Raw genomic sequence first — 13568 nt, forward strand, 5'->3', positions numbered from 1 at the left:
TCAGCAGAGAAAATACTGGCAGGGCAAGCAGGCAAAGAGCTGCCTTATATGACAGGTAAGTATTTACTCCTGCTGAGGAAAGTGTCTGTGGGAAAGGTTGCCCAGGACTTTGCATACCTTGTAAATGTCACACATGCTACAAAGGGAACCTTTCACCTCATTGTTTTGTTCTCCACCCAACTCAAGAATGCTGTCACCTTTTCAAAAGCTGATAGAAACAATTTCTTGCTAATACAACTACCAAACTTTCTTCTCTTCCATCCATACCTGAAAAATTATTTTATAATGTTGTTGACTCACGCATTTTCATCTTTCAACTTTCTTCTTTCTGACTTCTAGCTCGGTGTGACTCTCAGTGCTGTGAGTAAAGTTTCCAAGTAGGAAAGTCCCTATCCCTCAGTTATTTTGCTCCCAACAGCCAGCACCATGTTCAGCCATGACCTTCCTTAGAGACTTCATCTCTGTCCTCATCCTGAGACACCTGCTGGGCACAAATTCCATTCCAGGACTGCTGGATGTGGAGTACCTGATATTACTTCTTTGTGTTCTTAGGACTTCTTGTGTCCATCCATTTCAGTTCTCTCTCCACAGTCAAACTGAATGGCTTTGAGACTGTAGTTGGGATTTTCTTTAATGTCTGAATAACATCCAGCATAGCTGGGCTTTGCTCCAAACCTAGTGCTACTGGGATACAGTACTAATACACTGTGAGAATAACAATACTGCTGCTACTGCTGTTCTGGAGAACCAGAAACACACATTGCAGTGGCTACAGCTTGAGCAGTGCTCAAGATCGATTTCCAAGTTAGGCTTATTTTTTTAATGTGTTTTCCTAAAGAAATGAGACATGAACTGAAGGAATGAACAGATTACTGAAAAAGGGAGGGATAGAGACCAGGTTTTGTAAATTCAGATGCATGTCAGGGTTGGCTCTATGAGTTGGAGACTGGAAAATAAGAAGTAACTTGGAAGCTCAATTCTTTCTTCAGTTTCTGTTTCAGCTGTTGGTGTTTTTCTTGCCTCTTCTCACTGCCTCTCTGCTTTGCTTTTCTCAGTTTCAAGTTTGCTTATAAAAGAGAAAGTATTTAGGAGATTGTACAGCCCCTTGACCAGCTGCAGTGGGTGAATGAAAGAGGTTGCAATATGTAACACCAACTTTATATTTAATTCACTGACATCTCTTCAGTATCAATAGATACCATGATTTCTGTGATCTAACACAGGAATGTCAGTCCTGTGTCTCTTCTCAAGGGAAGGCATTTTAAATAGTCGCAACGCTGATATTAAAAGCATGTCACATCTGTAGTAAAGCATGAGCACAAAGATTTACTTTGGCTGGGCCCAACAGGTAATGCCAAACCAGCCCAAGTCAGAGGATGGGTGGGTGACTGTCACAGCCAGCTCACAGCTGTGCCCTGGCTCTGGAATTGCCAGTGGGGAAAGAAGAGGAGCATCTGTGGGGTATCTGCCAGCCAGCAAAGACAGGCAGTTGGCAGCCTAGTGTTTCCTGGAGGCCGTGACAATTTCTCAGAAAATAAGAGTTTCAAAGAGGAATGGCACAACCATAACTGCCCCTGGCTGTTGTGTAACAATTTTCTGTTATGTGCCATAACTACAACTTCTAAGCCTGCAGGCAGGGCATTTCCTCCTTGGCTGGCCCCACACCAGCCACCCCAGCCCACTGCTCCCTGTGCAGCTGTCCCTGGAACCAGCAGCAGCAGAACTGCCTGTTCAGAGAGCTCTGGGCTTGCTCCATGTGGAGTAGCCCTTGGGGAGCAAACAGAAAAGCATGCATTCTCCACTTGCTACTCAAACAAAGCCTAAACTGCACAGACACACACACACAGAGCTGTGTAATTTGCTTATGATATCAAAGCAATGCTACAAAGAGATGAGCTTGGAAGATCTCAGCTCTGATCCCTAAGCCTCAGCTGATCCAGATATAAACTTAAAAATTAAATCATCTCAATTCCTTCCTTTCTAAAGCCAGCTTTTGCAAAGATTTTCCCTACCAAAAAAAAAAAAAATTCAATTACTACTCAGAGGACCTCCTCTAAGGAATGCCATGAAATAGGGAACTATAATTTCCTCATATCACCAGACCACCCAGCTCCTACTGTGCTTACTGTTTAGGATTAATTTCCTGGAACATTTAACTCAGGCATTTAACTCTTTACAGCTATTACAGCATTCATCTGTGGTGTTCTGACATAGTCATGAATATATTTCAGACTAACAAATTACCTCACTTGAAACCCTGCAGTAGTTTCTTGTGAGATTTTGGCCAAACCACTTTCAACAGCTGCTGTAGAAGCACACACAGGTTAAAAAAAAAGCCCCCAGAGTTATTGACAGGTTGGATAAAGTCATGACTGCTTGGAGCAGAGTGCTGTGAGCACCAGTCAAGGCGGCCACAAACTTGCTGTTACCTCACCCTCTCACTTCTGCTGGCTAATATCTAAATGCTGAATTGCATTATCTCTGTTTGGATAGTTGCTTGTATGAACACTGTTGGAGTCCATGTCTTGACACATAGACATTAGTGAAGTGGAAATAAGCAACAAGAGATGAAATTTTAAATTTTAAAAAAAAGCCTCTGTTTGACTCAAAATTGTTAGAAATATGGATAAATAAAAAGGGATGAACACATTTAGAAATATATATCTGTGTGTGTATGAAAGTTCCATAGAAAGATCATACTACTTTTTGTCAAATAAAGACTTAATTTTATTCATCCCTTTCCCCCAAACTCAAATTTTACCCAGCTGTTCATGAATAAACACTGAGTAACAGATGCCTCAACAATTGCAGTAAACTCTGAAAAATCATAGAGCAGGGAATGTTTGATTTCTTCCTAAGGTGATTCCACATGTGTGGATATTTTGCAGTTAGGATGATAGTGTTCCATACTCTAGGAGGTGCTGTTCAGAAATTGCTTTAATTACATCCAATCTAGGCCTATGAGGAGGAGAACCTGCTGACTAGAAAGCAGTTTGAATGTGTTCAGTCCATCTCACCACCTTCCCCTCTGCATGGGGCATTTTGATGGCTTTGATTCTGAACTCTGTCATCTCTGTGCTGTGAAGCCTCATAAACATAGATTACAAACTCTGTTAGTAATTTACATATTGATGAAACTGTAAAACTGTACCTATAGTCAAACTGTAACATTTCAAAATGTTAGTGTCACCACAAAACTTGCCTTTCCAGCTCTTCTGCTTCAAGTACTTGTGCTCTGTGACCCCAGCAGCTCCTTTGCATGAGGGTAAGTGCAAACACAAACCCAAATGACCAGGGAGGTGTTTCTGTGACTCTTATTCCCCTTTTCAAGTAATTTTAGATCAGACATTGGATGGTAGTTTCAGGGGTGCTTGCAGCTGTCATTCCAGCAAGACCCTGTTTCTTTTTAGAAAACTTTTATGTAACAAACACAGCTGCTGCCTGCTAGATATGCTTCCTGTGTCTGAAAACAGATGCTTGGTGGAACATGGGAGCTAAAACCCCCAGTTACTCAATGGTGATTTAGATTCATCAAAATTCACCCTCAGTGTGTGGTATTTTCGGGGTCCCTGGATGGAGGAGGAAGGAATGAATCTGACTCCATGTTCTTAGAAGGCTAATTTAGTATTTTATGTTACCATATTATATTAAAGAATGCTATACTAAAACTGTACTAAAGAATAGAGAAAGGATACAGACAGAAGGCTTAACAAGATACTAATGAAAACCCCATGATTCTCTCCAGAGTCCCAACACAGCTGGACTGTGACTGGTCATCAAGTAAAAACAATTCACATGTTGGACAAACAATCTCCGACCACATTCCAAAGCAGCAAAACACAGGAGAAACAAATGAGATAATATTGTTTTCCTTTTTCTCTGAGACTTCTCAGCTTCTTCCAGGAGAAGAAATCCTGGCGTGTTGCGGTGTGAAGCAATGTCCTGTTTCACCTTTCCCAGTCCCTCAGGCGTGCCAAGCTCTCCCTTCCCCTCCCCTTGCCCCCTTGCTAAGTGCTGTCTGTCAATCTCAACATTCCAGCAGGGGCGATGTCTGGTTGGTGCAGTTCAAAAGATGCCCCTCATCCCTGGGGTCATTGGCCAGTCTGGGTGTCATTGTCCCCTGAGACTGCCCCCTCCCACCTGGTTGGTGGCACACCTGCCCCTTCCCCTCCCCCTTTCCTTAGAAAGACACGGGACCATGCGGTCTGGATTCTGTTGGAGCTGTTACAAGATTTGGAGATCTGTGATCCTGGAATAAAACTCTGGATTAACCCTCCGGCAGAATCCGTCTCCTTTTCCTCTTCACCTCGCCTGAAGCCTTTCCATTAGAGGTAAAAACTGAATTCCTGCTTGCCTGGACTTGTTCCAAGTGCCAGCTGCAACATCCAGCCAGCCAGGGGTGTCTCTGAGGTGAAACCACCACAGCTGCTGCCTCTGGTCAAGCAGCAAGGGCCAGAAGAGCCCAGGCACGTTCCACCCGGTAAAATTGGGATCTTATTCCAATACCGGCGAAGGGATTTTTCCAGAAAATATGACAGTGACATCAGTGGGCATGTGGTGTTTGGCTGCAGCTTTCTCCGAGGAGGGGGGAGAGAGAAACCATTCCATACACAACCAATGCCCACAGACCCCTGACCTGGCAGGGACCCAGCAGGCAGAGCAGCTCAATAGAAATGTGACTGCATGGCTTTGGAGCCACAGTGCAGCTGAGTTTATTGCTGCATTTTCAGGATATCACCTCTCAGCTGATACTCCCTGAGAGACAAACTGGGGCTGGCTTTGAGCTGGGAAGGTCCTGCAGCACAGACAGAACTTCCTGACTCAGGATATTCTGATGGGGGTGTAGACGGTCTCTGTGCTTTTATCAACACCATGACTGTGCTAAAAAATCCCTCTCCAAATTAAATGGGAACAAAATGACCCGGTCAGACTGCAGAGGAGGCAGCAAGGCACATCCCAATAATCAGACAAGAATTGCTCATTACAGGAACTGCTCTCTGTATTAGAACAAACCCTGTCTGTCTCTGTATGGCAGCCACTGCACTGATGCATGCAGGCCACCAGGAGCTAACAATTTTTTTTTTTTTGTATTTAAAATATCAGTGTGCTGACATTCCCATCCAGCTCCACATGGCTTAGCTGCAAGCTGGGATTTCAGTGGCTGCTGTGAGTGCTTTGGATTGCATGAATCTGAGCTGAACACAGCAGACTTTGCTCTGGAGGCACAGATCGAGTGCAATGGGATCACAGCCATCAGAAAGGTAACGAGTGACTGGCAGACACCCAGCAGGCAACGAGGAAAGTAACAAATCTGCTCCCTGACTTCCACTTTCACACTTCTCTGTTTACATTAACAAAACCTGTGTGGGAAGAACAGCAGGTGTCTTTCATCATGAAATCATACATGGGGACACACAGTGCCCTCTACATGGGCTGTACCTTAATACAAACCCTTCTGTCCTGTTAATAAAATCCCCATTATTAACCGTAACTCAAACCCAATTGCCACAAGAAAATATGTATTGATAGAAAATACCAGTGGAATGTTGTGGGCTTTCATAGTCTGCAATTCATAGATTTATCCTTGAAATAAACTACTTGGAAAAGCAGATAATAATGTCCAGCATTTGTTAGGAGAGTTAAAAGTATCTCTGTGTACCCACAGAGGATGGGGAAAAGAAAGATGGAAAACAAGTTGAGTTTACTAGGACATGATGAAGAATGAAAATACTTTTCCCAGAGTTTCATAATAATCTTTCTGTAGTAAAATAGCTTTAACTTGTACCATCAAGATTCACAATAGGGAAAAGGTGTGAGAAATAGAGGTGTAAGAAATTAGGCCAAGCCTGGAACAGGATTTCTACAAGATTTTGTCTCTAAAAGGCATCTTCAATGTATTTCCCAAGTTCTCACTATTGTAAAGAAGTGAAGGGAAGTAAGAGGATTTTTTTTCTCAGTTAATTTTTATATTGATCAAGAACACAAGGCAAAAATACAACTAAGGCAAAACTTTATTTTTTTTTGGTAGAAAGAAAAATTGAACAGTCATATAATTAAGCAGTATTTCCTAGGGTTCTTCTGCAGGAGGACCTTCACCAAGCCTCATTAAACTGATAGTCTTACTCAGTGCACATGGTTTTCAAGTAAAGCAAAAATACCAAATGAGATTACAATTAGCTATGTGGAATATTTCTTCTGATCATTGCACCTCAATACCCATGACAGGGGCACGACACATTTTTTTTCACATTGCACAGTCCCAAATATGAGCGAAACTAATGTATTTTTGTCAGTTCTACAATTTGGCTCTTGGATGCTGGAACCTAATTCAGAAATTTCTATCTTAACCCAAATAATGCTTAATTATTCATCTACATTTGAAGGTCAGTACAACATACACACACATTTTCACACAACACTTGCCTTTGGCAAATGCAGCATTACAGTATTAATTTTACTTGCACTTCGGTAAAAGCAGAATTTTATTTGTCTGCAAAGCAAGATACTTTGAACATTATTGTAAACTACACATACACAGGGCTCCTTCTGTAGTGTCACACCAGCTACACATATACACAATTTAAGCAGTAAAATATTTTTTAGCTTGCTCTTTGCACAGGACTCTTGTCTCATACCCTAATAGTTATCTGAAAAACAACCCAAACCAAACAAAACTGCATAATAGTGCTTTAATATTAATTTCTTAAAATTCAAAACAGCCCTACAGTACTGTTAGGCTGTTACCAGTCTCTTTCAAAGACATACAATATAAACAAAAAATTCTATCCTTAAGCAGCATCTGAGAAAACAACTTAATGCAGCTGCCACTTAGTGGCAGCAATCATTTAGGCATTTTTGGTATTGATACATCTCTTTATCATATAATTTGTGCATTTATCAACAAAAACGTAGGCCCCAATCCAGCAAATACTTGCAGGTGTGCAAATGCTTTTCTTCCTCGTGTAATATTTCAAGTTAAGACTCATCAGATGAGCAAAGTTAAGAACTTGCATAAATCTTTAAAGGAGGGGAATTCTTAGTGCTGAAAACTTAACTGTTTTATCTCACAGGACTAAGATCCAATTAAAGACTTAGAGAACATAGGAGAACTCTCATAAGGACAGATATGTTACTTTGATAAGTGTTTTCAAAGCTAACAAGAGCCTCTAGAAATGTCTGTGCCTTCCCACTGATCACTTTAATCCTACCTGGAGCATGGGTGCAGTAATATTGCCCTGGCTCCTGCCAGAGGAATCAATAAAGTGCTTGTCACAAATTCTGTAATCATGGAATAAAATCAAATTTAAGTACCTTCAGAATGTTATCAGATTTATAAATGATGAATTAAGGGCTGGTGTCAGATCCCCAGCATATTTCCCTGAATTGCTAACAAATATTATGCTCTTCATGTGAGGACAAATTAGAATTCTGCTAGGACTGGGTGTATTTCACCTCTGTCCCAGCAAAGTCCTCCTCTGCCTCCAGGGGGAAAGCTTACCTGGATTTAGTGTCCATGTAAACATTCATGCTTGACCAAAAAGTGATGCTCATGCAATTTCACAAGCACCTGCATTCCAAGGGAGAGTTTGCTTTGTTTAACCAAGCATGGAAAACCAGTATTGTTTACAGTATATCCACTCTGAATTGTGTTCATAATTTTTTTCCTAAAGGCACCATAATCCTGAGAGGTCTTGCTTGCCCTTTGACATTTCCTTTGATGTGTTTTGTTCCTCTGGAATAAAATATCTTTGATATTAGCTTTGACATAAATTCTACTCATCTTTGTGGCAACTTCTCATTAACATACTTCTAAATATTTAAATTACTAAAATTTTCTCTTCAGATAGATAGATATTATATATATATATATTAAATTTCTTTGCTAGCTTTCAGATAACTAATCTATGAGAACTGGCTTAGACTGTATGCTCTCTGTAGAGAACTTCTGTATGCTGCTCATACAGAAACAAATAATAGTTTGAAATATTTAGCCATGGGTTAGGATGATTTATTTTTTAAAGGCTTCGGTGTTGCTTCTATTTCTCTCCCAGTCAGCTACAGGATAATAGCAACAGCAAACACATTGACAATGCAGTTCATGGTTCGGTTTTCCCATCTCACTGTGCAGGTTCCTGGAAGAGATTATTACAAAATTAAAATAGAATTCCACTGTCTTTACTACAGGCACTTTATTGAAGTGTAAATGATGCCAGATTAGTATGAATATTTAAGTTGTAATTTAAGGGAAATAGAATTATGTCAGCTTGGCTATAAAAAAACTAAAATCCCCAAAACATTTTTATTAACTTATACATTGTTTGCTACCTAATGTGAGACTTGTAAGTTTAAGAAAGTTAACAGGAAAACACTATTCCAGTATCTTTCTTTAAAAGCTGGACTTGCAAAAATCCTTGAAATTCCCATACTGAAACTGGCATGACAATCAGACAAGAAATCAGAAAAGGAACTGGATCAAATATATTCCAGTGTATTTACTTTCTGCTTTCTTCATCTTCTGCTGTATCCATGCCTTACAAGCAAAAGAAATAGGGAGACTAAACTGTGTTTACTTAATTTTATTATGATTTCTTTTTTAAGCTTGGTTGACTTTCTGAGGCCCTCTCTGGTTTTTAAACTTAAACCTTGGCACAGTCCTCTAAAAAGACCTTTCTGAATCTGTGACAGACAACAAATTATTTTAATTTTGTTTCCCAGTGACATTCTCAACCTGTGAAAAAAAATCTATTTAGAACTAATTTTGAAGCAATACAATGCATCCAAAGCCTGGCTGACAGTTACAGAGCTGAAACACATACTGTAAGTCAAACTATTTATATTTTTCACTAAGTTCCTTTCTCCTCCAAAGTAGCTGTCCCCTCACAGCAGGCAGATATGTTTAGGGCTACCCACATGTATTTACTTTGAGCAATGTTTTCTGCCTCTTCAGCTGAGAGAATTAAATGTTTTTAGTCTTGTTTCAGAATGAAAGGCTTTTCTATTCCTGATTCTCATAATTTACAAAGCAGCTGCCTTTAATGCCTTTGACTGATAACATTTTGCTGGGATTGTAAACAAGCACCTCATTCTCAAAATTACTGCTTCCACAGCCATTCCCAAAAGCGTTCAACCCAACTACTACAACTGAGCAAGAAGTAACATTTCTCTTGTTACAAATGTTCTGTTTGGATGGGGATGCTTACCATCAGTTGTGGTATCCCAGAAGCATGAGCTTGCTGTGTGAAGACCAGCTCCACTCCTCTGCATCACTGCACAGGTAACTGCAGCCATAAAACCAGGGAATTAAAGCAGAAGAGGTGAATCATTCAGCATTTACAAACTGGAGCCTGGATTACATTTCCAAAGGGCTGGCACGTGGCATTCAGCTTAGACAAAACCTTTTTTGACAACCCCGTTTGGCCCCAGTATTTTGCTCAAGAACTTGTTACTCATTGCATGATTATTTTTACTCACATGAAGACAACAGCTTCAACAAAACACTGGCTAATAGGATTATGGGTTTTATCTTTTAAACTACTTAGATAGGTTTGTGCCTCTCAGAATGGGATTGCAGGTCCTGTCCTCACAGGTACAGCAGAAGTCACACTTGATGAGAGTTGTTGAGTTGTTACCCAAAAATACTTGTGGACCCCTTTATGAAACCACACTCCAGTAATGAGCAGCTTTTCTATGACCTGCAAGGGTCATAAAACCTCTGACAACCTGAGGCCAAGACTTTCAAAACAGAACGGAGTGCAAACACTTCCTATTTAAACACTCAACAAAAGGACCAAAACAGGGTAAACTTTCTTATTTATCTTTTTCCTTCCACGTGTATACACATAAATATAATGGGACTTTGCATACATGACTAAAGTCTTCCAGATGTCTCTATTTAGAGGAGGCTTAATCTGATTGAAAATTTTACTAAAGATAGCAATTTTTTCCTGAACTGATACTAAAATGTTGATATAATTGTCTTGGAATTGCTTAAAAATCAGAAAATACCACATAACATGTAATCTGTGTTAAGTGTTGCCAGCATCCTCAGCCCAGGTAAAACTGCCACAGCTTTACCTCAGGTATTTCTAAAAATCTCTGTAACAGAAGAGTTCAGGTGCCTGCTCTGTTTTGTTTATAGCATTCCCCTGAACCTTTCAGCAATTATTTATTGTGACTGCCTGTGCTACAAGTACAGCTGCTTGTACTTACCAATGTACTTATAGGTTTTCCCAAGTTTCACCAGATGGGTCAGTGACTGTTCTACTATAGCAGCAGTCCATTGGTTGACTTTGTTGTGATTATAATCTGCCTTGCCCAAAACATTTTCTATGCACTAGAACAGAGGGGAAAAATAGTTACAGTAAACACACTTCAAAATGTACAATTATAAAATGTTTTGCATAAACTGAGGGATATTTTTCTGGCAGTTAGGTTACTTTGAATCACTCGAGCTCATTAGGTATCAGCTGCTGAATGGGAAGTAAAATGACCTTTCTTGGAAATTTATTTTTAGTACATATTTACCACAATATTACAGGTATAAAAATGACTAAACATTTCTTGCAGGAAAGCCACATGTTTTGGGTACCAAGTGAATGGATCCTTTTGCCAGTGAAGATCCTGACACATCCCACTGTTCCTAATGACTGCCAGCTCCAGTTTGGCTTTCAAAAGCTGCTGTAATGGGGAATGGCACTACTCAAATCAGTAATATCAGCTTGGGCTGGCCAACCTGTCTGAGCATATAACCAAAATTCCAAAACCTTCAGAGACAGAGTGACAACAGTGAAGTGCACATCCCTGCTCAAAAGATGGGGAAGATACTCAAGGGTCATATCTTGCAGCACAAGAAACAGCTGAACTGTTGGAAAATTGGATGCTTTCCTACAGCTACAGATTGGCCAACACTTGCTTAAACTTAAAAGGATTGAACAAAAATCCTTCTCTCAAACTGTAACCCTTAAATTGCATTCTCTGCTCTTGAGAAACTCAAGAGTTATGTGCTGATGGATACTTCTTAAAGCTGAGGAATTCACTTAAGAAACACACAACTGGAAAAGGTAAGGGAAGTAAAACTGTGTTTTCCTGTGATTCAGTAAGAGGTATCCCATGCACTAATCCCCCACTAACAGGCTGTGTAAGAGACCTGTGCCCCAGATTTTGAAAAGCCCAGTTAATTCTGACCCCACACTGCACAAAGCTGGCCACAGCAGTCAGTGGAAACAGTCACAAAACACAACAGAAGACAGAAGAGGGACAAGACCCCTCAGGGATTTTGGTCCTTCCAGAGATGTACCCAGTGCTGGAGCTCCTTGGCCCTGGTTAAGCTTCCAATCAGAGGTAGAAACACTTGGCTTTACTCCCAGTGGAGAGTCTGCAGACTGTGTCACACTGTATTTGGCTTTAACACAAGGCAGGGGCAGTTACATAAAGGGCTGAACTGCTGTTTATCTAACATCCAAGAGCTTGCTGTTGTGATCTGGAGCAGCCTCAAAAAGTGCATGTAGGAAAGACCTGCAGAGTCCCTCTAGTCCCCCTGTCTCCCTACAAACCCTGAGAACATCTGTGAGCCACAGGCTTCTCATTAATCACTTTCTAGTTACTAGGTATTTAATTTAAACTATCAGACTACTCACTTTCATCCTATTCTTTCTCTGTAAAAAATGTATTTTAAAAGTTAGAACAAGGAGCTCATGGAGTGCAACCTCCCATACATGCCAAGGCTAACTTCCAAGTCTGATAACATTGTTCAAGGCCTTGTCAAGTTTTAAAAATCTCTAAGGATGGAGACTCCACAAGCTATCCCTGCAACCTCTCCAGTGATTAGCTTCTCTTCAGCTGGATAAAGGGGAAAAAATAAATTGGAGTGAATTTCCCTTGCAGCTTGTGCCTGTTACCCTCACTCTTTCCACTGTAATGCAAATCTGGTTCCCCTCTCATCTACCTTCTCCTCTTTGGGAAGTTGAACAACAGGATGAAGCTTAGCAGCTTCAAGTTAAACTCTGTCTTTATATAAATACTAATTATATGTAAGTTTATATTTATTTGGGATGGTCAAGGAAAATAACTGCTTTCACTACTATGCAAGGTATGGGAAAGAATTTCTTCAAAACACAGCTGGTTAGCTAAAACCTACCTCCTTAACTATGTTGTGGGCCTCATCAGCATTGAAGATCATCTGCAACAGAAGTGAATTATTATTATTATTATGTCTGCCAGAAAAGTACACAAATTATAGTTTTACTCTACATCACACATAATGATTAGGCCTTGTGTCTGGTTATTTGCATTGTAGTCTGTTAGTATAATTTTTAAATCTTACTTTTTTTCCCCAGCTCCATACATTTGTTATTTAGCATTGCTTTTCTAGTGATGTTTGAATGGGGCTAAAAAACTCAGACCTCAGTGAACTTTGAAACAGGTTCACTTTATGTCTTCTGTAAAGATTAAATTCCACCATGTCTATGCTTGTCACAGGAATAGTCTCCAGGAAAAGTTAAATGACATTTTTTTTCCTCTGGCTCTTAATCTGCGTTTTTACAGGATTCACAAACTTGCTAACCCACAGTTACATTTTGCTTCCCATGAGCAACACACGGTTTTGCAACCCTAATATGTGAAAGACTGGTTTGCACAGTCATTACCTTACCCAAACACCTTTCTCAAGCACAGAAAAAAGCTTGCAGGTTTTAATTCCTCCTATTTTCTATCCTTCCTGCTCACGGGCACTTGGCTTGGCGCACAGTGGAATCGTGGCACGTTCCCTTGTGCCACCCGCCTCTGCACAGCCACGAATTCCCAACACTCGGGCAGGGGCAGAAACCTCCAGGGCATTCGTGTTTAAGTTGCTTGGAGTTTTGGTTGATTTTTAAATGAAAGCCGGTGGCCAGAGCCCTGAAGAGGCATCCGGGGAGGGATCGGCTCCTCCGCTCGAACAGGCAGGACCAGCCCGCGGCGCTGGCCGGGCCCGGCACTTTCTGGGATTTTCCCCTGGAAATCGGTTTTTTCCCCTGGAAAAATGGCCGCGGTCTGACAGCCCCAGCGGCTCCTTCCCGGAGGGAACATCCACCCCGCGGCCCCGGGCAGCGCCGCTCGGCCCCGGCCCCTCGGGCGGGCGGAGCGCTCCGGACACAGCGCCGGGCGAGGCGGCGGCCCTACCTCATCGTTGTGGGGGTGAAACTCCTCCATGGCCCCGGCGCGGGGAGCGGCCGTTCCGGCAGCGGCGGCAGCGGCGAGTCCTGCGCGGCTCCGCCTCCACCGGGCGGGCTGGGCCGGGCCGGGCCGGGCGGGGCTCCCGCCGCGGGGCCGGAGCCGCTCGAGCCGCGGGGCCGGGAGCGGCCCTGCCGAGCCGGGAAGGGAAGGAATGGAAAGGTCCCCAGAACAGCAAGGACAGGGACGCGTTGGAGCCAGTCCAGAGGCGGCCACCGAGTTGATCAGAGGAAGGGAGGAAAGGATGAGAGAGCTGGGATTGGGGTGACTCAACTGCGGCCTTCCAGTGCCTGAAGGGAGCCTAAAGGAAAGAGGGGACAAGACTATTTACAGAGCGTGTGGTGACAGGACAAGGAGGA

The 13568-nt window shown here is 41.9% G+C and overlaps 1 protein-coding gene across 1 annotated transcript; it reads right to left on the reverse strand.

The window, feature by feature from the left end:
- Window positions 1-5993: 5993 nt before the first annotated feature.
- DYNLT3 (dynein light chain Tctex-type 3) lies at window positions 5994-13260 on the reverse strand. The gene is made up of 5 exons (XM_066571662.1): window positions 13159-13260; window positions 12137-12178; window positions 10210-10333; window positions 9201-9278; window positions 5994-8132 (listed from the first exon to the last, which is right to left on the reverse strand). The coding sequence occupies exons 1-5, from the start codon at window positions 13186-13188 to the stop codon at window positions 8056-8058; spliced, it is 351 nt and encodes a 116-aa protein (XP_066427759.1). The 5' UTR covers window positions 13189-13260; the 3' UTR covers window positions 5994-8055.
- Between the last annotated feature and the right edge of the window lie 308 nt (window positions 13261-13568).

The sequence above is a fragment of the Molothrus aeneus genome, chromosome 2, assembly GCF_037042795.1.
Source record: "Molothrus aeneus isolate 106 chromosome 2, BPBGC_Maene_1.0, whole genome shotgun sequence".
In the NCBI taxonomy this organism is placed as follows: Eukaryota; Metazoa; Chordata; class Aves; order Passeriformes; family Icteridae; genus Molothrus; species Molothrus aeneus.